Source organism: Mustela putorius, unplaced genomic scaffold (assembly GCF_011764305.1).
Source record: "Mustela putorius furo isolate JIRA1106 unplaced genomic scaffold, ASM1176430v1.1 tig00003896_pilon_pilon_pilon, whole genome shotgun sequence".
In the NCBI taxonomy this organism is placed as follows: Eukaryota; Metazoa; Chordata; class Mammalia; order Carnivora; family Mustelidae; genus Mustela; species Mustela putorius.
Genome location: NW_025422045.1, coordinates 2,919,097 through 2,942,815, shown reverse-complemented (window position 1 = coordinate 2,942,815; position 23,719 = coordinate 2,919,097). Strand labels below are relative to the sequence as shown.

At 34.7% G+C, this 23,719-nt stretch overlaps 1 protein-coding gene across 4 annotated transcripts in view; it reads right to left on the bottom strand.

Annotated features, from left to right (window-relative positions):
• MINDY2 (MINDY lysine 48 deubiquitinase 2) overlaps positions 1 to 23,719 on the bottom strand; it is a 73,971-nt gene that overhangs the window by 17,572 nt on the left and 32,680 nt on the right. For 3 of the 4 annotated variants that reach the window (XM_045067533.1, XM_045067534.1, XM_045067532.1), the window contains exons 5-6: positions 16,176 to 16,278; positions 9,683 to 9,825 (exon numbers count right to left, since the gene is read on the bottom strand). The exons of the other annotated variant lie outside the window; for it this stretch is intronic. In XM_045067533.1, the coding sequence (XP_044923468.1) occupies positions 9,683 to 9,825; positions 16,176 to 16,278 (246 nt within the window). The remainder of the gene's footprint in view (positions 1 to 9,682; positions 9,826 to 16,175; positions 16,279 to 23,719) is intronic. 4 annotated transcript variants of the gene reach the window in all.

Below are 23,719 nucleotides of genomic sequence, written 5' to 3'. Positions count from 1 at the left end.
AGGTCATGATCTCAGCGTCCTGGGATCGAGCCCCGTATCGGGCTCTCTGCTCAGCGGGGAGCCTTGCTTCCTCCTCTCTCTCTGCCTGACTCTCTGCCTACTTGCGATCGCTCACTCTGTCAAATAAATAAATAAAATCTTTAAGAATCGCAAAGTGTGTATTAATATAGTATGGAATAGTTTAGGCCCATTCATTCCTAAGAGTCCACAATTAAATGACCATCAAGAATAGTTCTGGGTTGGGCACCTGGGGGGATCAGTTGGTTAAGCGTCTGCCTTCAGCTCAGGTCATGGCCCTGGGGTCACGAGATTGAGACCTGCATTAGGCTTCCTGCTCAGTAAGGAGTCTGATTCTCCTTCCACCCATCCACTCAAGTGCATTCTCCCTTTCACACAAAAATAAATAAAATCTTAAAAAAAAAAAGAAAGATTAGTATCCTAGCACTTTTGCTACATTATCTAGTCAAAGCATTCTTTTCTAAGCCTTGACTCTTCCTAATCTTACCAGTCTCTAAATACTAATCTCAAAAAAAACCTAATAAAGGATGCATATATTAAATTTGTAAATTATGTAGAAACGTATAAAATGTATATAAATTATTTTATATGAAAATTTTATAAATTTTTATAATTTATAGTTATATAATTTTTATGATTATAAATTATAATTTTTATAAATTTTATATTTATAGTTATGTAATTTTTAAATATTTGTAAAATATTTTTAATTTTTATAAACTAGACAACTGGATCACCAAAGACAGGATGAAAAACTATTCTATCTAAAATACCCTGATTGGGAGGGGCGCCTGGGTGGCTCAGTGAGTTGAGCCTCTACCTTGGGCTCAGGTCATGATCTCAGGGTCCTGGGATGGAGCGCCGCAGCTGGCTCTCTACTCAGCAGGGAGCCTGCTTCCCCCTCTCTCTCTGCCTGCCTCTCTGCCTACTTGTGATCTCATTTTCTCTCTCTGTCAAATAAATAAAATCTTGAAAAACAAAACAAAACAAAATAAAATACCCTGATGAGGCACCTGGATGGCTCAGTTGGTTAAACATCTGCCTTTGGCTCAGGCCATGATGCTGGGGTCCTGGGATGGAGCCCTGTGTTGGGTTCCTTGCTCAGTGGGGAGTCTGCTTCTCCTGTTCCCTCTTCTCCTCCCCCTTGCTCATGCTCTGTCTCTCTCTGAAATAGTCTTTAAAAAATAAATAAATAAAATACCTTGATAGGTTAGTCCTATATAGAGTATGGGTTACCTGTATTAACAGCATACATGACAATATCATCGCAATTTGTAAATTGCTAAAAGAGAAGAAAACTTGTCAAACATATAAAAAAATTAATCATGTAATTATAGCCTTTAAACATGGAGGAAAGCACTGCCCAAATATTTTTGGTTGCTTTGCTTGGCTTCAAATTGCTTAATGTCTTTGGAACTTAGTTTTGTTTTCTTTATTATAAAGTAATAAAAAGGCAGTTCAATTAGAGAATTTCTGAGATATTTTATAAATTGAAAGATCAACTTTACTACTACTTAACAAGCAGGCATCTTTCCCATCTACAAATAGCTTTCTTATCCATCCGGAGAGGCAGAGCTGTTGAGTGTGGGCTTGAAAGTCAGGTTGGAGCTGCTTACAAACTGAATGGTCTTAGACAAGTTACTTGGTGCCTGTAAGCCTATTTACCCAGTTGTAAAGTGGGAGTAATAATACCCACTCCTCATAGGGAAGCTGTGAAAATTAAGATAATGCATATTAAGTGTTTAAAACAATGCAAGGCACATTAGGCTTAATGAATATAAGATTCTATATTCATGAATACCACCGAACTCTATCTCAGTTTCTGTATCTATTGCCTTTTCCTCTCTCCTATTTAGAAGAAAAAAATGAATCTCTGCCTACCCTATCAAATCTATCACTTGTCTTAGTGTGTTTCTACATTCCTCATCCCTGCCCCCATTTAATGTGACAATTTTTGATGTGGCAGGCAGAGAGAGAGAGAGGGAAGCAGGCTCCCTGCTGAGCAGAGAGCCTGATATGGGGCTCGATCCCAGAACCCTGAGATCATGACCTGAGCTGAAGGCACTCAGGCCCTGAGCCACCCAGGTACCCTGTATCTCCCTCTAAACCACTTTTCACTTCTAATCCCTAAATGTAAAGTAAAAATGCAAACAAACAAAAGCCAACCTCAAAAACCCTGGTTTTGAATACACTCCAAGATAAATGTAACTAAAGCGAAGGGGTAGAAGAAATAGTAATGACATAGATAGAAAGGCTAACATGGATAAGGGATGATTAAGAGGAAGTCATGAATAGCCACAACAACAAAAGAGGGTGTCATGATGTGGAAACAGCTACATAGATGTCATTATATAAACCAAAGTTAAGCTAAGTGATCTACACAGGGGTCAAGGAATTTGTAGTTTATCTTACTAAAGAGAAAGCAGAAAGTACTGGAAAATGGAGAAGGATCATAAGAATAAAATGGAGTAACTAGATCTTAGCTATAGAATTATATATTCTAGAATCTAACAGTCATGATCACATAGATAATAGGAGAAGCAAAACAGACCTACAAAGACTTTCCTAAAATTAGACGTACAAGGGTAGTTATTTACAATTCATTTTTACACTTTCAAATTTCCTGCCTGGATAAAAAAGTCACCTCACTAGCTAGAACCACAGGAATGGCCCTGAAAGCATCTGCTCTCTCACTAGGAACTCCTCCTGCTGCTTTCAGATTCTCATTTAGTTATGTTGATGCACAAATCTTCACAGGATCAGTATTCATTAGGAATTTGCCAAGATGATCTGCCTGGTTTACCTGAACAAGATTAGGTGGAGGTATATGGAGGAAATTAACAGAAGTGACAGCAGTAATCGGCATATGTATTTGTTCCTGACAGACAGATGAGGGATGAAGAGTTTAAAAAACGATTCACCAAGGGCACTATTACAACAGACCACTAGCAAGAGCTGGACTTGATTATTTTCTAGTGATGAGATGGAACAGTACAGGCACTTGTCCAGGGTTTAGTAATGGTAAATCACAATCTAGGAATAATAAGGGGCCTTTCCAATAAGAGGGAGTCAGTGAATATCTATGGTTGGGGAAAATATCATGAGAGGCTATGCAATCAAAACCATAGATTATGCTGTGTTAGACAGTTGAGAAGTGTGAAGTCAATTGGTAGATGTTATTCAGGGGTTAAAAAAAAGTCAATTTGACTCACACAACCACTGTGACTCTGTAATGGTAGAAAGCTTAATAAAAAGTCTATGAAGATGGAATCATAAAGTTAGTAAAGAGAGAATACTTTGTCCAGATACAAGTTTTAGAAATATCTATAATCTTCAGTGCTTTACATAGAGTCATCAAGAAGTCTAACCTAACAGAGAGACTTCTGTTTCTATTTAGTGTCTAAAGAGAGGAATTAGAACAAAGATGAGTACTGGAGAACATTGTAACAGACATATACCTCCCCTTTGGTCAAATAAAAGTCCATAGCTCATTTATCTCTAGAGTTTCAGAAGACTTTACACATAGAAGTTTTTTACACGTAGAGTTTAGAAAGTTCCTAAAGAAATAACATAACCAATAAGGAAACTGGAAATGACCTTTCCTAGGTAATCCTTTGTCCTGACAACATGGACTTCCTCCTTGCAGGTCTTGGTCCTAGGACGATAGTGGCATAGTGGCATTATGATATGACATGGTTATCAGAAAGCATAAAGATTCTTTCTGCAAATCACAATAAAGATAAGCCCCACAAATAAAATAATTTGGCTACAGACACATATGACATTATCAATTTATAATTGACATTTATATAAATACTCTACTTCAATATTACATAATTTATTATCATAGGGTACTAGTTATAGATACCACTTATCTGTAATAGAAAGTATTCTATCCTATGTTAAATTTATTTTTTGTTGAAAGTATATCTGTATATATAAATGTGTATCTATTTATATATATAAATGTATATATAATACATATATAAATGAATTGTATATATAAACTGTATATATAAATGAACTGTATTTATACTATAGGTATTCCAAAGGGGTAGGAAGATGGGAAATAAAGTAATCATTAAATATGAATGCATAAAATGGCTCTAAAATCTCAGGGGTCTTCAAAGTGAAAAGTTATGAAGACCTAATGTAGTATTAAAAGTAGCTGTATCTTGTTTGAAAAGCAGCTTTATAGTTTTTCTTTACTTATATCCTTATTAGATTATAGAGTCCCTGGGGTTTAAATTTATAAAGCACTAAAGAAACTCTTAACAACACAGAAATTAGTGGTAGAGAATAATAGTCTTAATGCTGGACAGGTTTAACAGAGCAAGGGCACAAACTTCTATCCTATTTTCTTATCAAGCAAGTATATACCATGTTGGAGGAATGCCTTCCCTAAACTCTATTAAGTATTCTTTTAGGGCTTCTAGCTCTACACCAACAGCCAAAGGAATGTTACAGATTTTGTTGTAGATCAGTTAATCAGCCACTAGGTCAGAGGAGGGAAAGTGACTCTAACTCTTATAAAAGAATGTGCTCTTTGGGGGGCCTGGGTGGCTCAATCTGTCAAGTGTCAGACTCTTGGTTTCAGTTCAGGTCATGAAATCAGGGTCATGGGATCAAGCCCCCTGAGTTAGATGCTCAGTGGGGAGTCTTCTAGAGATTCTCTCTCCCTTTCCATCTCCCTCTATCCCTCCTCCTGCTCATGTGTTTTCTCTCTAAAATAAATAAATAAATCATGAAGTGGGAAAAAGAAAATCATACCCAGAATGTTCTTCTTTAAAAAAAAAGTACTCACTAAGTACTCTGCCAGATGTAAAGCAGTGTCTTATTTACAGACCCTCAGGACTAGACAGTTCAATAGGAATACAGGAAATATGACTGGACTGAGAGGATTATAATGGAGCATAAATAAATTGTTCACAAGCCTACAAGATCCCTGGAAAACACAGGATTTGCATCATATTAAAATGGAGTTATTTCACTAAATGTAATGCATGTTCCTTGTTTGGACCCTGGTTTGAACAAATCATTTATCAAACAATTTGAGGGACAAATGAGAAACTTGAATATGGCTTGGGTATTAGGTGATAGTAAAAACTGTAGTTAATTTTGTTAGATCCAATAATGGTACTGTGATGTGAAAGGACAACATTCTTGTTTAGAGATGCATATTGAAATATAAGCAAAAATAGGTGAAAATAGTCAATACCAAATTACTAAAAGTGATGAGTATAATAGGCATTTAATAATTTAATTTTAATAATTTTTAATAATTTTAATAATTTAATGACATTAAATTAGTGTCATTACTTTTTTCTAAGTTTGCCATTTTTCATAAAAAAAAACAAAAAACAAAAAAAGCAGTGTTACTGTTTCAGTTTTGTGGTCACTACAGTAAACAAGGGAAACTAAGCATTTCCCTTAGTGACTGACCACCAAAATAGTTCCCATTTATCCCTTCTATAAAAACAGGATTACCTTAGTGAAGAATGATGTTCCTAAATTTCTCTGGTTTTCTATTCTTTATTGCACCCACTTAACAAAGTCCCAAATCTAGAATAGCAAGCTAGCTACCTTTGCCATGCCTATACCCTGATGAATACTTCTGCAGAAAAATTACACAAGAGGTATATTCATATAATAATTACCATCCTCAAGACTACCTTAATTTCTCTAATTAGAACTTTCTCCTACATGCTTTAAAAACTATTTCAAATGACCTCCTTCAAATCTGTTACCAAACTTAACTACTCAATCTTAGTAAATGATCTTGCCTTCCAAATAATAGCAGAAACTAGGAAGCATTTAAACAGTAGCTTTCTCTACTTCCTGCCATCAGATCTATAAATTTGCTGTACTCATAGTCTATTCCTTCCCTTCTATACAACGAAGAAGTTGCTTTTTCAACTAAGGGTTAACCCCCTTGGCCTGTGAAAATTTCTACCCTTTCTCACCTTCTTAGGAGCCTTCTCTCATCAACTATCTCCTCTCCGGTATCTTCAACCTTTCTCTCTCTACTGAGTCATTCAATATTGAAACATGATCCCATCTCTCATATTAAACAACAACAACAACAACAACAACAAAACCCCTCTGGATCCATTACAGCTCTGAGACATTAATGTCTATGCCTCTCTCAGTTTCAGTTTACTATCATGTTTCTAGTTCCTGACGTCCCAATCATTTCCTAACCAATTCAAATTGAGTTTTTTCTGCTGCAACCATTCTCTAAAAGATACCAATGAAATCCATATCATGTTTTACTCCCAGTGTTTTCATCTTCCACATCTTCTCAATAGCATTTAACAACTGAGATCTCCAGTCTTCTTGAAATACTCTCCCTGTTGTCTTACATGATACCATACTCTTTAGATTTTTCCTTTTCTTCTTTTCTTTCTCAGTTTCCTTTGCCAGTTCATACTCCTTTAGTTGATTCTTAAATACTGGCTCTCCTTAAATCTAGTTCCTAAGTCTTCTCTTTTCTCCCCATTCTTTATTTTCCTTGTAAATCTCATCCTCTCCCCAAATTACTATTTATACACAAAAATTATTCCAGTCTTGAAACATTTATCCAACATTTCCACTTGGAGATATGCCTCAGAAGCACCTCTAACAGTTCCAAGGCTGATTCGTGCTATTTGTTATCTTTTTTTCAGTGTTCTCGGTGTCAATGAAGAGCACTGCCATTTTATCCAGTTCTGCGTGCTCAGAGCCCAGAAACATTCTTTCTTAGTTTTTACATCCTAATCACCAAATCTGGTAGATTGTACCTCCTAAATTTCTATGGAATCTTTCTACTCTCCATTTCTTTACCATCCTATAGTCCAAGTCACTGTAACATCTACTTGGCCCCTGCAATAGTCAGGGGATAATAAGTCCACATCCACATTTGCCCAAAAGTCCAAAGCATCTTAATGTTGTACAAAGGGGACATGAAGATAACACCTCAGATACACTATTTAGCCAGAGAAGGTTTACTGAGAAAAATGTGAAAGCAGAGAAATAGCAGAATGCACCCGTTCTCTGAGTTATCATTATCTCACAGAAATGTATACTTTGTCCAGAAACAGACACCTGGTAGAAAGTGCTTGAAGAGAGGTACACCTTCCCCAACCACATAGGAACATTGGGAATACCTAGGTGACTAGTAAAGGATTTCTGTTCAGAGACATAGCTGTGACTGAAAAGAGAACAGCCTACAGATTAGTCTGGGGAGGTTGCCTAACCACCATCAATGACAGGCAGAGATCTTGTTTTCCCATTGAACTATCTCACCCCTGCTGAGCCAAAAAAAAAAAAAAATTTAAAAAATCCCCCCAAAACAAAAAACAAAACAAAAAGAACCACTAGGCCATCAGGAGACCAAGGTGTGTTTCTCCTCTCAACTCAAGACTCTTCAAGATCTGGTACTTGTTTATCTTTTTAGTCTTACGTCATGCCTCTTAATTTCTATGCTTTAACCACACAGGCCTTCTTTTCATTCCTTAAGGAATTAAGTTCTTTCCCTTCTCCAGGCTTTTGCACACACATACTCTATCTGCTTAGTTAATCCTTTTTTTGCTAACTGATTAAACTCCTACAAGATTCATTTTTTAAGTCTCAGTTTTTTTTTTTTTTAATTTTTAAAAAGATTTTATTTATTTATTTGAGAGAGCGAGAGAGCACAAGCAGGGGGAGCAGCAGGCAGAGGGAGGGAGAATCAGGCAAGGAGCCTGATGCAGGGGGCCAATCCCAGGACACTGAGATCCTGACCCCAGGCGAAGGCAAACGCTTTAACGACCAAGCCACCCAGGCGCCCCAAGTCTCAGTTTAAATGTTCCCTTCCCACGAAATCTTTCCTGACATACCTAGCTAGGTTATAAGTCCTGATAACAGCACTCACAGCATGTTTATGTACCCCTTAAAGTGTATCCCAACAGAAATAATAACTATTTGTACAATTATTTAACATATGTTTCTTGCCAAACTCAGGGGTCCTTAAATGGTAGGAACCAAAGCTGCCTTGCTCAGGCTGTAACACTTGGCTGAGCACCCAGACATAATCATGCTTAACAGTACTTGTTAAATGACTGAGGTGTGGACTTGAAGAGATCCAGTAAAGCAAGATGACTTAGCAATATACATACACTGTATGGCAGTAATTCTGATTCTAAGGTTTTGGAGCCTTAAATTTCTGAAAAGTATGCCTGACTCTGGGCCAGCACTTAGCACACAACTACCTCAAATGTGGGAGCAATATAAATGAATCCCTGCTATAACTAATACAACAGGAGAGCTAAGGTTTTAGAGTATTTTTTAACTAATTTTTAAAAATTTAAATTCCAGTGTAATTAACACAGTGTTATTAGTTTCAGGTGTACAATATAGTGATTCAACAATCCCACATACTGCTCAGTACTTAGGGCATTCATATGTAAGCAAACAAATCACTATTTTACACTGCTTTGTGCAATTCATTGATTAAAGTGTTGAAGCAAATATGAAGACCCCGTTTCTAACTTCAATCCGCTTACTTTCATTTAGAGGAAGAAGGCACATTTACACGAAAAGAAAACTGGTAACTAGGTACTCATCCATAAGGGAAATAAGAATGACATGGCTCACAACAGCTAGAGGAGGTTGGGTGAAGTAGTGATCCTCAGCATTAGCTGCACACTTAATCACCTGGGGAGCATTTAACAAATACAGATGCTTAGGTCCTACCTCTACACATTCTGATTGAATTGAGTTTGTAGTGAGGTCTGCGCATTGGTATTTTTTAAAAAGCTTCCAGGTAGTTCCAGCATACAACCTGGTTGAGAACTACTGGTTTTAGGAGAAAAGAAGTAGCTGTACTGGAGAGTTAGTATTTGAAAGGCTTCTTAAAAGCTAGGTGAAATGTGGATAAGCTAAGAGGAGTGAGGATCTTTTCAAATAGGAATTAAGGAGTAAGAAATGATGGAAAAAGTGCAGAAATGGTAAAGTTTTAAGTGTGTATGAAGACAGACGATTATTAATGATTAGGCAGACTAGATGGCTGAAGTACAGAGTTGCATAAGATGATAGCAGAAAACACCTTGCATTTTTATCTTTTAAGCACTGAGTGCTACTGAGCATTTCTGCTGTATTATTGACATGATCAGAGTAGTATTCTACCACGGAAGGCCCTCTTAAGTTGCGAAACTTCCGCAAATAGGCAGCAGCTGTAAAAATGGAAGAGATATGGGTGAAGAAATGACAAAGAGGATAAATCAGTAAGATTTTTTGTAGAGCTATAAATGGTATAAGAAGAATTCAAAGTCACACTGATAACTTTAGTAATAATAAACACTATCATAAAGACAAATCCTCATTCTTTCTTCGAACTTCCCCTCAAAGATATACATCCATCTTTAACAATCATAGTTCTCTTTATCTTTTTTTCTTAGAAAGGAAATATTTTTTAACACAGTAATCTGTGAAAAATGAGTTGAGAATTAAAACAAAAAGCTGATTTGAAGTAACACTTAAACTGTGAATCCACTGCATCCTAAATGTTTAATGATTACCTTCATAAATCCGATGAATAAAGAATATTATGCTGAATTTTTTTTATTTTGAAGTAGATCATAAGACACCTCTAAATCCAGCTCCTTTAATTTAGAATAACAATTAAATAGCTATTTCTATATCATACCTTGTATTTGGTCATGGTGCTAAAATGATTATTCCGAAAGAACACACAAAGTTCTCCTTCCTGAACCGTTGAAGTTAGTTCACATAATCCATGGTATGTCAGTTGAGTGGCTGTGTTATTTAGAAACTGCTCAGCTACAAAGCCTATGGAACCAATGCATAATATTAGATAGAAGAATAATTTCAGAATTAAAAAGTTTTTCTATTTATATTGTGGTCCAAGTATGAAGAAAGGCCAATCAAAATAAGATTTAACTACTATAACATGATGACTCCAAATTGAAGATTTTTCTTTGTAATTCTGCTATGGAAGATGTGTCTATAGACATTCTCCATCCTAAAGAAACAGTTACGTGAGCTTCTTTTTAACAATAAATGTATTTGCTTATACTCCACCTACTTCCGAAAAGGATTTTAGGCAACTACCAATAGAAGATACAGACAAAATAACACTAAAGCCTATTAAAACAAATAAGAATGCCTTCTTATTTATTGAAAATAAATCCCGCCATCGGGCTCAATTCTCAAGAGAATTGAGAAACTTTTTCACAATTTAAAAAATAGGAATTAAAGATGTATGCCAACAGTGACTTTCCCAGTGGAAAGGTGTTTAACAACTTCAGTTGTTTTAAGATGTTAACAAAGACCCTAGATAATTCTCAATTCATAAACCGTTCAGTTTTTGCTGAATAAAAGACTAAAGACTTAAAGTAGGTGTGAGACTAAATAGAAAACAATGGGATAACTGAGGCCATTTTTATCCTAATGTCTTCCCACAGATACCACTCATTATCATTATGTAGATATATCAAGTTCAGAGACAGAAATGATCTCTTTTCTTTTTAAAACACAGTAAAATATAAAGTTTTCTGGGGTTTAATTTAAAAGATGTATGTACAATTGATCCTCATTATTTGTGCACTTTTGTACCTGTAAACTTGCCTAGTAACTAAAGTTTATTTATAAATCCCCAAAAATCAACACTTGCTGTGCTTCAGGGTAAATCTTGGATCCGGGCAAAGTGGCAAAATTTTTGAGTCACTCAATGCACACATTCCCCACTGAGGTCAAGCGAGGCAATGTTCTGCCTTCTTATTTCAGCTTTCTTACTATAAACAGACTTTTCACAATCTATTAGGTATGCCTTTCGGGGTGTGTAAAATGGCCCTCAAGCATACTGCTGAAGTGCTGGGGAGTCAAAGGCTGTGATGTGCCCTACAGAGAAAACACATTTTTGCAGATTCATTCAGACATGAGTTATAGTGCTGCTAGCCATGTGTTTGATGTTAATGAATCAACAATATGTATTAAATAAATGTCTAAATAAATAAATAAATGTCTCTAAACAGAAACACAAATAAAACAAGGTTGTATATTGATCAGTTGATGAAAATCTTGTGACCAGTGGCTCATAGGAACCTACTCTTGTGTTTCCCCTAGGAGCAGTGACTCAGTATTCATGAATTCAATGTTCACAGCAACTTTACAGAATGTAACTACCAGAAATAATGAGAATCTGTGTAAATAACTTGAAAAGCTGTATTCTTCTTCTTTCCTTATTTTTTCTTCCTTCATCCTTATGCTCCCTTCCTTTAATAAGGAATGTCTCAGTAGCAATGGGGGTGAGGGTTGGGGTGGGGTAGGGTGGAACAGAACGCTCTAACAAGTTTTATAAGTGGGCAGAGAGGCGCAGTTACAGGGAGAAAAGAGAAACCTCCACTAAGAAACTGACACCTCAATAAGAAATTGAAAATAATCTTGGTAGGGCCAGAGGCAGCTCCGTCTCTATCCCTCACCCTTAGTGTCAAGCTAGAGCAGTTCAAGCTGCAAAGTGGTTGTAAAAAGCTACCTATGTATCACACTATTTCAAGGAATTGGTTAAGGCTGGAGGGGAAGTGCAAAAAAGTTATATAGAAGGTCCCTGCCAAAGGAAATTTATAGCTCATTTGCAACTTCCTGCATTTATATATTTATGAGCTCCCTGTTTCACTTATTACCATTATTTGCAAAGTATTAAGTTACTGAGGACAATATATAGTTATATACTAAAGCACTTGCTATATGTAACAGTAAGTCTTAAGCACTATACCTATGCTGAGAAGTAGCACTGCTCTATGTAATATCCATGTTACTAAATGCTTCCTTCAGAAAGATGTTTCTTTTTTTTTTTTTTTAAGATTTTATTTATTTGACAGAGAGAGATTACAAGCAGGCAGAGAGAGGAGGAAGCAGGCTCCCTGCTGAGCAGAGAGCCCGATGCAGGGCTCCATCCCAGGACCCTGAGATCATGACCTGAGCTGAAGTCAGAGTCTCAACTCATTGAGCCACCCAGGCGCCCCTTCAGAAAGATGTTTCTAAATACCCCTCCCACATCTCACACAATATCCTCTCTAAAAATTCCTTTCAAAAAGATTTAAAAAAAAAAAAGAGTGGAGGGGTGAATGGGTGGCTCAGTCGTTGGGCGTCTGCCTTTGGCTCAGGTCGTGATCCCAGAATCCTGGGATCAAGCACCGCCATCGGGCTCTCTGCTCAGCGGGACGCCTGCTTTTCCCTCTCCCGTGCCCCCTGCTTCTGTTCCCTCTCTCGCTGTGTCGCTCTCTGTCAAATAAATAAATTTTTTTTTTAAATGAATGGAGATTACTGAATTCACATTATTTCATGTGTGTGAAATTCAAAAATGCTACACTAGAAAGCTCTTTCTCAGCTACTACTTTCTAGAGAAAGGATATCAGCTCAAGAGAGAATACATGACTTGCTCAAGGACATAAAACTAGTTAGCAAAGTGAAGACTGGAGCCCAGGAGAATTACTGGTATTAAGTTTAAAAATTTAGTGCTGATTATTATAAATGCAAACTGAATTGTATTTCTCCCAAGCCATAAAACATATTCTAATTTAGACTTATAGAGAACAATGTTTCCTAATTCTTTTGCCAACTCTTAAAATTAGCCCTGTGATTTTCATGGAACATTCAAAAGCTTAATGGAGGAGGAGAAAACACTTTTTATTTTACAGAAGACTGCCAACTAATAAACATAGAAGGAATAATAGAATTATCATAATCAACATAGTAGGGGTTGATTCAGACAAGAACCAGTGAATGCCAATTGTACTAGCTAAAAGATTATTATTAGGGAACAGGGTATTCAGTTTCAAAGCACGATACCAGAGATTACTAATAAATTACAAAAGGCAAGGGCATCTTTACAACAAAGAATCTGTCAGATACTGCCTTAATCATATTTCAACATCACCAATAATGGGATAATCAGACATCTTGTACCACCTGAATGTGATGCACTGGGAAAGACACAGTATCTAGCACCTATGTAGTATTCCCACCAAAAATATCTGACCTATTCTACTCATGAGGAAACAATCAAATGAATCCAAATTGAGGACTATTCTACCAAAAAACTGACCTGGACTAATTAAGAAAAGTCAGTATCAGAAAAGACCAAAAAGAAAAAAAGAAGAGAAAAAGATTTGGGATCTCTTCTAGATTACAGGAAGCTCAACTGAAATGACAATTAAATGATTCTTGATTGGAGCCTACACTGAAAAATCTTTAAAGCTAAAAGGAGCATTACTGGGACAATTGGAAAATTGAGAATATGAACAGTATTATTAGATAAATATACTGTATTTGCTACAAGTAGTATCACTTGTATTGATGCTAAATTTCCTGAGATAATTGTATTATGACTAGATAGAACTCTTATTTTTAGGAGACAACTGTTGAAGCATTAATGGATAAACTTCTATGATACTTGCAATTAATTCTCAAATGATTTAGGAAAATGTGTGTGTGTGTGTCTACAGAGAAAGCAAAACTTCAATATGTTAATAATTGGTGAATTCAGGCAAAGTGGATTATAATCATTGTACTATTCCAATTTTTTTCATGAGTCTGAGAGTTTTCAAAATAAAGAAAAAGAAGAGTAAATCAGTATCATTTAATCAGAAATAACATAAATTCAAACTATAATTTTCACTGCTGATGGCATATGATAAAAGCTCAATAAATATTTAAATAAATGAATATCCTGGAATTATTTGAGCATTTTTTTAAACTTAGGAATAACTGTTAAAGAAGAAATTATTCCTAAGAAAGCAACTGGAATTAAATGACCAGCTCAAGTAAAGTCTGGCAGCTGGTACTGTGTGGTTTTTGTTTTTTTTTCCGTACTGATTTTTGCTGCCACGGCATAATCATCATTATAATGTAGAAAATAATACATACTCTGTAAAAGTTCTGTACGTTTACTTACAAGGTATCAAAAGAAAAAAAATGTTATCTGAAAGAAGGTAAAAGAATATCTAATTCTATTTAGCTACATAACATTGCTTTTTCATCAAAAAGAATGATAGTAAAAATATATCTTGTATCCTACACCTTACGGAGATGAAATATTCGAATTAAAAAAAAATAAGTAGTTACCACCTGAGATTAAAGCTTAATATTTTTAATAAAGAAGGATTAGAAATAAACCACCTTTGGGATATTTTATTGATTCAGAAGGAAAGTTACAGTTGTGGGCCAAACAGAAAAAGGAAGCAGACTCCTTCAGCTGAACACTATACCCAAGAAAATAAGAGGAAGAAAACAATGGGAGGAAGCTAAATTAATATATTGTAAGTAAAAATGTCCATTGTGGTCTTTTCTTTCCTTTACCATTTCTTAGTGCCTATACAAATAAACTACTGTAACTGCATAATTATTTCAAACAGACTATACATTTGTAGTATACTGAAATCTGCATAAAATTATTCCTTGCTATAAAAATCTGACATGCAGAATTCTACCATATAAAATTTATATACCAAGAAATTAATCAATTCTGGTACATATTGCCCCAAAATTCTATGGCACTAAAGAGGGTGATTCCTTCCTTGCTTTTATCAAGGAGTTCTTCTCAAGGTATCAATACTATATAAATTAGTTACAGTTTATGTTAGAGAAATAGTAACAATAATTGTAACATCAGGTAGAGAGAAAGGAGAAGTGATGAAGTGGCTGGATTTTTGTTGTTGTTCACTTTGTTAATAATTAGCATATTGCCTAAGTACATTACATTACTTGTTACATTACAGCCTGGCTTGGGAAAAATGCTGTTATCAAGTATTCCCTATAGCTTCCCATCCTATAAGCCTGTTCACCCAAACATCATTTTTACAGCTATCATTCCATCTGTTAACACTTGCTGAATCCTACGTCCCCTCAATTACTATTGAATAGCATATCAGAAACTACAGAGAGAGCAGGCATCTACACATGGAAATTTTTTTTATAGTCTATTTGTTCAGGAATATATAGTAATGAAAGTTTGGGTAAGAAAGGAAAAGTTCTAGTGAATGGAATTTTGTTAATTGGAAGTATTTTTAACAGCTTTTGTTGCCCTCTGTCCCCTAAAATTAAAATTTTGTTGCCTTGGGTTGCAGTGAAAGAGCTGTTATACAAATCAGTGATTGGTATCCCTGTATATTTATGTATTTATTGAAAGTAAAAACCTAGGATAATTACACACACACAAAAAAACAACACACCAAAAACCTAGGATAAGTCTCCACTAAAATACTCTCTTTTCTTGCTACCTGCTTCTTGAATAAACATTTAAATTTATGGGTAATTGAATAATTACTTGATTAATGTAGCATGTGATACATGTAAATAGCTTCTCATATGTTCTTATATACTCTTGTAGTCACTTAGGTGTATTTTTAATGTGGTGATTATAATCAACTTTTATTATACCTCATGTAAAAGACCTGTGTCTGAGAGGATGATGATGATGAAGCCCATTCCCTATTCTCATTATGGAGGAGAACAGGAGCCCAGCCCAAATATTCATGCACATTTATAAGTGAAGTGGGTTGTAGGAAAGGTATATCCAAATACTATGGATCCCAAAAGCACTCTGGTTTCAAATGTACTTTTTTTCCCTTCATTGACCAGAACACAGATGAAAAAAACATGAAACTACTTCTATAATGATAAATTTAACAATTTTAATTAGTTAGGGATTAGGAAATCTGATGATCTGAGGTATACTTTCATTTAGAATGGTTCTCTGATACACTGTATTGTACTGAAACATAAGGCAGAACTCGATTAAAATAAACACTTGAGTACATAATACTCATTTCAATCAATTAGAGGAGGAATTGTAAAGTTCACTCAGTACCCCCAAATAATAATCCTTTTGTAAAAAAGGTAATTATCAATAACTCCTGGGTAATTGACCATATCAAAGCTAACAAGTGATTCCAAAGACTTTTAGTAGAATCCAGGCCTGATTTTAGAAGTCAAGTGAAAAGCGTTCTAGAAAAAAAACCTTTTCACTGGTATCTTTATGAATAATTACTTCTTTTATAAGTAAAAGTAGCATCACTTGGATTTTTTTAGAAGTCTTATTTGTGACACTTAAAAGTTACTAAATTATAACACAAATTATTTTGCCAAGAATAAATCAGGTATTAGGAGCACTCACCCACCTTCACTAACGAGCTCACTATTGTCTGACTGCTTACAAGAGATGATCTTCTCCACTAGTTGGTTGTAGCTGCAGTTACCAACAGCTTTTACAATGTCATCAATCTAGAAAACAAATGACTGTCTCACTAATCACGATAAGATTAAAAACAGTAACAAAGAAACCCATATCACTGTTTAGGGTTTTATTCTAATATTAAATGTCAAAATATTACTTATGAAAAAGAAAATCAACATCCAACAGTTCCGAATTTTGTTTACAGCTCATTATAACATATTATGAAAAGTATTGCTTAGCTGTATTTCAATTACGCAAAAAATGATGAAATGGGATTATAACATGCAACTTTATTTCTTAAGGTTGTGAAGATGCATTTAAGTGATTAAAATAAAAAGTAAACTATTTCAGGGGGAAAAATAAGAACATTTCATTTTTTTCTAAAAAACAAGTACTCTGTATTTAGAGCAAGGCAAATCTAAAGATAATTTATGGGATTAACAAAGTTCTCCCATTTTATTTATTTAGTCCTTATGAAAGTATAGTGGAGATGCAAGTAGATGTAACCATATCATTTTCCTGAAGAAAAGTTAATGTATATTAATCAGAGATGGAATTTGCCTCATGAGATTTATTTAATCTTGGTCTTTGGCAGTAGAGTAGAAAAGTAAATGCAATGTCTTAAGCTGTAGGAAAATGAAATTGGGCATCTCTACTCTCCTTCCATTATACTTTGCTTTGACTATTGAAGAAAAATAGGTTTCTGGTGTCTAAACAACTTGTTTTGATTGCCATCCCATCTGTAATATATATTTACTTATAATCTATTTATATGTACTGCTGTATTGATTAAACAAATACAAATTAATACAATGATAAAACATAAGAGGGCCAATGTTTTCTTTCCACATCCAAATGATCTTCTTGAACATTTATATTTTGAATACAATTCTCCACATAGTATCTGTAAAAATAATACTCTAGACAATAGTTCTCAAACTGGAGAGCTTGTTAAGAAGATCTAACAGAATTCCAGGCTCAAGTTGCTTCTCAGTTGTCTAAATTTTTATTCCACTGTTGCATAGCAAAGTTTAAGGAAAACTGCCCTAGGCTACAATTTCTTTGTTCCTGCAAAATTCCAGGATAGAAAAAGCCTCTGAACCATTATGGGACCAACTATTGAGAAGAGCAGTTAATTGAAAAAATGTCAAAGCAAGGAGTTGTGAAAAAATTTTATATATACACCTTGAACATTTCATGTTAAAATACACAATGTATTCACTTGTCAGTCTTTTGATGTAGAGCCAAATAACTTTTTCTTTGAAAGCAGAATCTTAAATTCTATGTAAACAACATAAATAAGAGTATGGCTTCCAGTTTTTATTTAAAGTGAAAACTTAGACCCTTAAGAAGCAATCTGAGGGCACAGCAACTTTGGATTTTCATTATTTTTCTTAACACTTTTACTCTTTATAGCAATTTTCTTGAGTGACTCAACTTCATTACGTCTTTCCAAAGGGTATGAATTTTTAATCCTAAGGAATCCACAAAATACAAATACAAGATCAATACACAAAAATCAACTGCACTTCTATAGACCAGCAATACACAATACGAAGATTTCAATACAGAGATTTCATAGGCCAAATCTCTACATTAGCATTTCAGTAAATGAATTCATTTGGGAACTTTTTATGCACTGCTGTGTACCAGTTGCTATTAGAGACTGCAGGCTCAGCAGTGAACAAAAGAGATGGTCTGTGCTTTCATAAAGGTTACATTCTAGAGTAAAGACAAACAACAAACCAAATGAGCAAATATATGCTAGGTAGTTATATGTAGTGGTGTACAGCTGTTTTTTGTTCATTTTCACTGTATAGTATTCCATAGTATGGATATAACATAATATAATTTTTTTTGCACTCATTTTTTTGATGGCGAAGTTTCTTGCAGTTTGGGGATATTACAAATAATATCGCCATGAATAGCCTTATACATTTATCCAATTCTACACACAAAGAGTTTCTCTAGGAAATATGTTTTATCAAATTGCTAAGTCTTAAGGTATGCTTATCATCAACTTTACTTTAGAACTCCAAACTGCTTTCCAAAGCAGAAAGCCAATTTATTTCCATCAGCGCAAAATGAGAATTCTCTACATTGCACAGCATCTCCAACACTGAGTACTGTCAGACTTTTAAATATTAATTGTTCTATGTTCTAATTGGTATATAATGGTAACTCATTTTGGTTTTTATTTCCATTTCCCTAATGACTAGTTCATATGTTCACTAGTTGTTTGGATATCCATTTTTATAAAATGCCTGTTCAAATAATTTGCTTCTTTTTTTAAATGAGGTTATCTATCTTAAAACATATATATATATATATATATATATATATATATATATATATTTGTAGTAGCTCTTTATTCATTATATAAGTTGTAATCCTCTCAGGGGCTTGCTTTTACATTTTCTTCAGCATTTCTTTAAATAAATACAAGTTCTCAATTTTAATGTAGTCATGTTTACCAAAGCTCTCCATGGTTAATGTATTTGTTTAAAAATCCTTTCCTGGGGCGCCTGGGTGGCTCAGTGGGTTAAAGCCTCTGCCTTCGGCTCAGGTCATGATCCCAGGGTCCTGGGATCAAGCCCCACATCAGGCTCTCTGCTCAGCGGGGAGCCTGTTTCCCTTCCTCTCTCTCTGCCTGCCTCTCTGCCTACCTGTGATCTCTGTCTGTCAAATAAATAAATAAAAATCTTAAAAAAAATAAAAATAAAAAAATAAAAATCCTTTCCTATCATTAAGCTCAGAAACATACTCTCAAACTTTTCCTTTGCAGTTTTAGCTTTTACAGTTAAACATCAATGCATATGGAACAGAATTTTATGCTCTGAATTGGAGGAAATGATTTCATTCTTTTTAATTGACTATCGAATTAGAAATCTGAACTGGCTATCTAACTGGCTATCTAATTAAATTTGTAATGGCTACCTTATTGCCTTAGCACCTTTTATTATAAACACTCCCTGTTGCTCTACAGTGCCCTCTTTCTGTCTATGCATGCATGGTCTTTTTGGCTTACCTATTCTCTATCATTTGTCCAATTCTTAATTATAATATGTAAGGTATTTCCTATCTGGAAGAGCAAGTCCTCCCTGCTTGTTCTGCTTCAAGTATATCATAGCTTCTGTTCCCAGCCCTTTGCATTTCCACATAAGTTGCAGAATCCACTTGTCTCATTCCACAACTACTCCCCATAAATCTGTTAGATTTTGTTTGGGGTCATACAGAAACTATAACTTACTTTAGAGAGAATAGACATCTGTATAAATTGCCTTAAAATCTAAAATCTAAGAATAGAGACTTAAATTTATGTAGGTCTCTAATTTCTCTCAAATTTAAAATTGTTCATGCAGAGATCTTGTGCATCTTTTTGTCAGCTTTATTCCTAAGAACTTTTGCTATGTAAATGACATGTTTTTAAAATTTCACTTTCTGTCATTTTATTTACTTATTAAAAATATTTTGTTTTTAAGTAATCTCTATACCCAGTGTGGGGATCAAACTCACAACGCTGAGATCAAGAGTTGTGTACTCTACCAACTGAGCCAGCCAGGTGCCCCTTCTGTTTCTCATTTTAAAATTTCTTTGAAGAAGGTTTACTTCAAGAATTTTGAAGATTTTAGCTTTGTTAATCTTCATTATTATATATTTACTATTTTAATACTCTTTGCTTTTTAAAAAAATACTTTCTGTTTTCTTTTTTTAGCACTTTCTGCTGTTTAAAAGGTATATAGTTTATTGGCTTTTAATCTTTTCTTACTCATTAATGAATGAATTTAGGGTTTTAAAAATCCCTCTACTCACAAGTTTTGATATGGACTTATTGTGCAGGTAAAAAATACTCTTTTATTATCAATTTTTGGTGCAAACAATGTCTGTTGTTTTTCTACTGATTTCTCTAGCTCAATCACCCTGTGGTCAAAGGATATTCTATATTCTATGTGATTTAAATCCTTAGAAATTTGGTGAAACTTGCTTTATGGCCCTATAGTAGGTCAGTTTTTATAAATTTCACGAATGTATAAAAAGAATGAATAGTCAGGTTCAAGAAAAAAAAAGAGAAAATGTCATGGACAGGAGGAAACTAGGAAGATAGGATGATTAAATGCAGTGTGTTATTCTACATTAGATTATGGAACAACAACAACAAAAATTAGTGGAAAAATTGGTGAAATGTGTGAGAACTGAAACCATAAAAATACTAGAGGGGAATACAAACAATAACTTCTTTGATAGCAGCTGTAGCAACTTCTTTCTAGATATGTCTCCTGAGGCAAGGGAAATAAAAGCAGAAACAAACTACTGAAACTAAATCAAAATAAAAGGTTTCTGCAGAGCAAAGGAAACAATTAACAAAACTAAAAGGTGACCCATGGAATGGGAGACGATATTTGCGAATGACATATCTGATAAAGGGTTAGTATCCAAACTATAAAGAACTTAAAAAACTCAACACCCAAAAACCCCACAAATAATCCAATTAAAAAATGGGGAGAAGATGTGAACAGACATTTTTCCAAAGAAGACATATGGCTAAGAGACACATGAAAAAGTACTCAGTATGACTCATTATCAGAAAAATACAAATCAAAAGTACAATTAGATATCATCTCACACCTGCCAGAGTGGCTAAAATCAACAACACAAAAAATAACAGGAGTTGGCAAGGATGTGGAGAAAGAGGAATCCTCTTGCACTGTTGGTGGGAATGCAAACTGGTGCAGTTGCTCTGGAAAACAGTATGGAGGTTCCTGCAGAACTTAAAAACAGAACTATCGGGTGCCTGGGTGGCTCAGTGGCTTAAGTCTCTGCCTTCAGCTCAGGTCATGATCTCAGGGTCCTGGGATCTCTGCTCGGCAGGGAATCTGCTTCTCCCTCTCTCTCTGCCTGCCTCTCTGCCTACTTGTGATTTCTGTCAAATAAATAAATAAAATCTTTAAAAAAAAACAAAAACAAAAACAGAACTATCCAATGCTCCAGCCAAAGCACTACTAGGTATTCACCCAAAGAATACAAAAATACTAATTCAAAGGGATACACACACCCCAATGTTGACAGCAGCATTATCTACAATAGCCAAATTATGGAAAGGCCCAAATGTCCATCAACTGATGAACAGATAAAGAAGATGTGGTACACACACACACACACACACACACACACACAGGAATATTACTCATCCATAAAAAAGAATGAAACCTTGGCATTTGCAATGACAGAGGTGGAGCTACAGTGTATTATGCTAAGTGAAATAAGCCAGTCAGATAAAGACAAATACCATATGATTTCACTCACATGGAATTTAAAAAATTAAACAAATAAGCAAAGGGGGGGGAAAAAAAGGAGGAAGCAAACCAAGACACAGACTCTTAACTGTAGAGAACAAACTGATGGTTACCAGAGAGAGGTGGGTGGGGGGATGGGTGAGAAAGGTGATGGGGATTTTAGAGTACACATGTCATGATGAGCACCAGGTGATGTGTGGAAGTGTTGAATTAATACATTATCACCTGAAATTAATATTATACTGTATGTTAACTGGAATTTACATAAAAACTTAAAAAATGAATTGGTGACATATGAGTGAAGACTCTAATATAGCTAATAGTAATGTACCAATATTAAGTTTTGATACCAAGGTTATATAAGATTAAAAGAAATGGGGTGAAAAGTACGCAGGAACTCTCTGTACCAAGGTTATAAAAGATTAAAAGAAATGGGGTGAAAAGTATGCAGGAACTCTCTGTTAACATCTTTGCAAATTTCCTGTAAATCTGAAATTATTAAAACAAGTTTATTAATTTTTTAAAAAAACATAACATTCAGTTATGTTTAACTGCTCCTATCAGTAACAGAAAAAGACAAAACATATTCCAGCGTGGTAATGTATTTCTTTTTATAATTCTGTTAGGGGCACCTGGGTGGCTCAGTGGGTTAAAGCCTCTGCCTTCAGCTCAGGTCATGGTCCCAGGGTCCTGGGATCGAGCCCTGCATCGGGCTCCCTGCTCAGCGGGGAGCCTGCTTTCTCCTCTTTCTCTCTCTGCCTGCCTCTCTGCCTACTTGTGATCTCTGTCAAATAAATAAATAAAATCTTAAAAGTTGTTTATAATTGTTAAATTTTGCTTTATGTACTTTGAGATTATAGGATTAGATGCATACAAATTTTATTTTTTTGTAGTAAAAAACTAACCTTTATTCTTTGTGACAGTTCCCATGGATTCAGAGAATGAGCAATCAGGTATTTATTTACTTTCTAGGTATCTCCAGGCACATACAAATTTAACATAATTATATCTCCTTGGCAAATTAAACATTAAGCAGTTGTATGGCATCTTTTTTTCCCTCTCTTTATTTGTAATCTTTGTTTTTTTCTATCTCTTGTGAAAAATCAATATAGATATTTTAATCCAGCCTCAGAACCACTTTTACCTAAAGCATTTAGTCCTATTTACCCTTACTATAATTATTTATATACTTTAATTTATTAAAGCTATTCTCTCTTTGTCTCATCAGTTCAACATTCCTTTACCTCTTCTTTCTTCCTTTAGATTAGTTTTTCTCTTTTCTACTAATCTAGAAGTTACCCACTATGTTTTCTATTCTTTTCACAGTTACTCTGAAAGAGCATTATCTGACAGCACATTCAGTAATAATGGAAATATTCCAAATCTGTGTTGTTCAGTAAGATATCCACTAGCCACATGTGGCTACTGAACAACTGAAGTGTACCTAGTGCAACTCAGAAACTAAATTTTTAATTAAATTTAAATAGCAACACTTGGCTACCACATTGGACAAAGAAGTTATAGAAACTATAATATCTACCCCCCACACAAAGTCTCTTCTTGAACAATTCTAGACCCTTAGAATACTTTACCTTCCTCCCAACTTATGTTATTATTTTTGTATTTGCTAATGTTCTTTTTTAAAATCCCAAGACAGTGTTATTATTTGATACAGTCTACATGTATATTTATCATGTTATTTTTCTCTTCATTCACTTATCCCTCCATCTGAGATTATTTTGCTTCCTTTTAAAATCTTGTTTAGAATTTCCATTAATGTTGGTCTATTGCCAGGAAGTTTTTTTTTTTTTAATTTTCTAGAGTTAAAAAAATGTTTAAGTAATCTCTACACCCAGTGTGGGGCTCAAACTTACAACCCTGAGATCAAAAGTCATATGCTCTATTGACTGAGCCAGCCAGGCACCCCAAGGAAGCAATCTTAATTTAATTAATCTACAAAAATGATTTTGTTCCATTCATGAAATATAATTTTTCTGGGAACGGGATTACAGGTTAGCATTTGTCTTCTTTCAGTACATTCAATATATCATTTGCACCATTATCTGGCTTCCCCATGTTGCTTTTAAAGAGGTATTATCAATTAATAATGGAGAAATATCCTCTCAGTGGCTGAATTCTGGTGCCCGCCATCAAAAGAACAGCTGAAATTTATTTACAAGATAATCATTTGCAG